Raw genomic sequence first — 4,484 nt, 5'->3', positions numbered from 1 at the left:
GACATGGAAATAACAAAATAAGACGAGTCTTTATTTAACATTCATTAACAAGATATGAAAAGACATGCTATTCCACAGAACCGTTAATAGACTGCATAGTGCACAGAAAGCAGTAAATGTACCACAATACCCCATGTTGTTAAATCCAAAATAAGTCAGGTTTTAACACATTGACAGCATTGTTTTCACATCAACATATAATCGTTTTGTTTGGTCAAATAAACTTTTTCAGAGGGGACATTTACAACAATGAATTATGACCTGAAGAAGAAAACAATGTGACATTCTAGTATTAACACTAACTTTCGAACTAAACTACAAGTGCACTTTCGTCTTTTTCCACCACATTGAAAGGAGATTCTTGGTCAGAACAATCTTTGTTTGGAATGTTAACTTTTTTTTTTAAAGCAGAGAAAAAAATATTTATTCAAGAGAACTGGCACCATTGACTGTATTTACATTCCTCATTCATAGCTCACCACTCAAACACACCAATAAAGCGTTATGAATTAAAGTATTCAATAAGCATTGAGTTATGATCATCGTGCCTGGTTCATTGCATCAGCTATATATTCAGTAACCCTCTTCATTTTAATCATAGCCGACACACTTCCATAAAAAGTAATGGTGCAAATGACATTTGACACTGGTTACTTATCATACAGTAAGCATCCTCTCTGCTGCAATAATACTTTGTAAACATGTTCAGACAAGTATTAACATGTCAATGTTGTTTTGAATAGAAGGAGGAATTACCTCACCATTTTTGGCACATAAAACATGTTTTGTCATAAAGAAATATAATGCATAACAGTGGATATGAATTTCATGTAGTCATTCTATTATTTGTCAATGTTTATACTGTTTTGTTATACAAGCCAATGCAAGTTCACTAAACTATACATCGGTGAGCATATACATTGTAACTTCGATATTAATTTGCTGTGTGAGCAGGTAGTATCTCCTATTTTAACAATAATTAACAGTAACTTAAAATAAATAAGCAGTCCTTCACTAATATGAGGAGATTACAAGTCTTAACGTCGAGGCACCGTAGCTATTCACTATCTTTGACACCAGAGTAGCCTATGAACTAAAGGACAGTTTATAGGCTTGGGAGGGAGTTCTATATAAAATATCGATTATAATGCCGATTAAATGAACACACCCCCCAAAGCATGTCTACACACAGCATTTGTGTGTGCTCCTATTCCTGTCACCTACTGAAAAACATTACACTGTTTTTGGTGCAACATGAACAACTTCAAAGTCAATGGAGTGTTTTTTTTCCACCAGCTTCTGTGTCTGCTTACTGCCATGATCTATGTAAATCATAGGCTGGCATGACCACAATAACATTGCCTTCTGAGAACAAGCACGCAGTGAAGTTTGACATCTTATTTCGATTTTCACCACTTCCTTTATGAATTGTGGAGAGATGGCACAAATGAACAACTATCAAAATAGCCCTCAAGACATTAGAATATAAGTCATCTTTTAATTTGCCTCAATACATCAGATTCTACTTCTCTCAGAGACGAGATACTATTTTCCAAAACAAACATACTCTAACCTTTGATCTCAATAAATTAGTAGCGTGGGCGAAATCCTTAATCCTCCCACTTATTCAGTGGAATTGTGGTGCTTCTCAATACCATTGAGAGTGGACAGAAGAGCAGAAAGAGGAGCTAAAGAGCTCACACTGCCTGTAGGCCTCTCTCGCACCCATCCAGCTGTACCTTAATCTTGTGCAGTTCCTCAATCTCCTGGTGGTGGCGCTCTGTCTTGTGGCTCACCAAAGAGCGGTAGAAGTGGATGGTGAATACCACAAAGATCACCCCCACCGGCACCATGATGATGGTGGAGGCCAAGGCCGCCTGCCAGCCGCTGTGCCCTGGCGGAACGGTGGACGGCACAGCGGGGCCACTACAGTTCACCTTAGATAGTGCCAGTTCGGCGGCAGCCACAGCCACCTGGTTGGCAGCACCAGAGTCCACGGGCAGGAACTTGATCCAGCAGAGCAGCACCACCTCAGCCAGGAAGAGCAGGATGCCCAGGGCGGTGGAGAAGCCCCAGGCCAACTCAATGTAGTGGTGCATGCGCTCGTGAGGTGACTCACTGACCGAGTTGAGGTTGTGGATGTTGCTGACCGCCTCCACGTGCGGAAGGATGCAGGTGCTGATGAGCAACGCAAATAAGTGTACAGCCACCAGCACCGTGGTGCACACACTAAAGGCGATGAGCAGCATGCGCGGGTAGTTGTACTGCATCTCCAGCTGGACCTCCACCATGGCCACCTAGCATGGCACAACAACAACATCACCATTATCATAGTTCACCACCACAGTGAGCGGGATAGCTACTAACATAAATGTCAAAACGGCCTACTTTTCAGATTGGTTCACATGCTAATAATAGCTGCCTGGGAGTGAGTGAGTGTGCTTTTTTTCCCTCAAGAGGTTTATCTGAAAAATGTCTCAGTCTCTAGTGATACAATGTACAGGCTGACAGGGAAATTGATCTTGAAAACAACTTTGGAGGGATTATTATCCCTGGAAAATAGTGGGGTAACTCACCATAGCAAAGCCTGAGAGCAGGGCAGAGGTGCGGCTGGAGGCTTTCAGCTTGGCCCGGCTCAGGTAGAGCTTCCTCCAAGACAGGGCCTGTACAGAGTGGTGATTGGAGGTGACCAGCTCCAGGTAGCTGCGGCGCACCCAGTCCCTGTAGTCCATCCCTCCACCCTCTGGCATCTGCTCTGAGCCCCCCGGGGCCGGGGAGCCCATGGGCACATTCAGCTCACTGCTCATGGCAACTAGCAGACAAGGAAGGATGGCAACATTAATAAAAGGAAATAAAATAAAATACATTTAGAGTTAATGTTTGTCGGTGTGACAATTTTACAGTGTGGTCCAATACACTTGAGACACACACTATGGCTGAATTCTTGAGACATATCCAAAACTAGACTGCTCACTTTGCTGGGATTCTATTGTTTTATGACTGGTTTGCATCACCCGTCTATAGTTAAGCACAAAAAAACATGGCTATTGCCAGCAACACAAAATCTTGAGCAGTGAGTGCTTGAAAGTATGGGTTGTGCCTTAATGCCAGCTGCAGCAACAACAAAAAAGTACCAGGTTTACATCCTTGTCAATGTTGGCTAAGAATTTAACTTGTGTTTGACACATATACTAGAGATTAAGACAACTCATTGTAAAACGTCTTCTCTTTTTAGTAAAGTGGCTGTTCCACTGGATGTCATAAGGTGAATGCACCAATTTGTAAGTCGCTCTGGATAAGAGCGTCTGCTAAATGACTTAAATGTAATGTAATGTAGTCATATGGCTACATCCTTGTCAGGAAAGTTCAACCTGATACGACCATGATGTCTAGTAGATAGGCAAATCATTTACAACTTGGTCAAATTATTTGTAGCTGAACAATTAATTTTGTGCACGATATTCCTGAAGCCTGTATTACGGGTATTGTTCCCACACAGACATAGTTCCATGTTACTGTACTTGTTTACGAAGACAGACGACCACCTGTGCCAGTTAGCTTGCTCGAACACCTGTGTGTAAACGTAACTGTGGAGGAAGTGTAGTTCGTTGGCTGGAGGCACACAGATGTATGGATCTTTGCAAATATGCTACAGTAAGTATATATATTTTATTTGAAAGATGCTTTCTCGCCGATATGAAAGATATGGAAGTTGTTTTGAAAACCATATCAAACGCGATGATTGACGTTTCTAAACGTTACAGCAGAACGTCGGGATTGTAGTTCACATGGTTCCACCGGTAAGCGGTGCTTATAGCTGAGAACCAGTGGGTTAACATCTATAAGCTAAGTACCCACCACATTAATATATCGCGCTCACGCTAACCAACTGTTTTATTTCTTTCTAGACAGCTTCAACCTTGCTCTCTGGCTAGAATCAGCAGTGCGTGGAATATCAACTAAGTAGCAAATAAACCACCAGGAAAAATAACAGGTGCAACCTAGCTAGCCATGTCATAAAACGTTTATTTCAGTCATACCAGCGTCCAACTGCTCCGAGGTGTTGCTAGTACGGCTAACGTTACTCATAAAATGTTGCCGGTGTGACTTCCTAGCACTCTGGCTAGCATCGCGTTGGCTAAGTTATTAACAAGCTCGGTAGGCTGCTACACGATTCTTGATATAGTTTTACCTTTTTGCCAAGACGTCCTTTGACCTATTAATTCATCCACAAACCTTAGCGAACTTCGATGAATGAGAGGGTGGTTAAAATATTTGCTGTGAGAGACTTGACAACAATATTTCCTTCGCACTCACTGTTATTTTAGTCCGGAGCATTCTGGTCACGTGATCCAGGGCAGAGTACGAAAACTTCCTCTGTGGATGTTTTTTGGCGGTTGGCAACCAACTAAGGTTCATTACTGACACCAACTGTATTGGAGGGTAGACCAGAGACAGGGGAGGTCTAAAAAAATTATACACAA

The 4,484-nt window shown here is 42.1% G+C and overlaps 1 protein-coding gene across 3 annotated transcripts; it reads right to left on the bottom strand.

Annotated features, from left to right (window-relative positions):
• LOC124000525 (protein orai-2-like) lies at positions 1-4,484 on the bottom strand. 3 transcript variants are annotated; one of them, XM_046306942.1, is made up of 3 exons: positions 4,318-4,484; positions 2,577-2,812; positions 1-2,297 (listed from the first exon to the last, which is right to left on the bottom strand). In XM_046306942.1, exons 2-3 carry the CDS (start codon positions 2,805-2,807, stop codon positions 1,698-1,700), a joined length of 831 nt encoding a protein of 276 aa, XP_046162898.1. In that variant the 5' UTR covers positions 2,808-2,812; positions 4,318-4,484; the 3' UTR covers positions 1-1,697. The 3 variants fall into 3 exon arrangements, with proteins under 3 accessions (XP_046162898.1, XP_046162897.1, XP_046162895.1); XM_046306941.1 differs by having other exon boundaries at positions 4,237-4,483; XM_046306939.1 differs by having other exon boundaries at positions 4,193-4,375.

The sequence above is a fragment of the Oncorhynchus gorbuscha genome, linkage group LG16 (genome assembly GCF_021184085.1).
Source record: "Oncorhynchus gorbuscha isolate QuinsamMale2020 ecotype Even-year linkage group LG16, OgorEven_v1.0, whole genome shotgun sequence".
Classification (NCBI taxonomy): Eukaryota; Metazoa; Chordata; class Actinopteri; order Salmoniformes; family Salmonidae; genus Oncorhynchus; species Oncorhynchus gorbuscha.
This window is presented reverse-complemented; position numbering and strand designations above follow the sequence as displayed.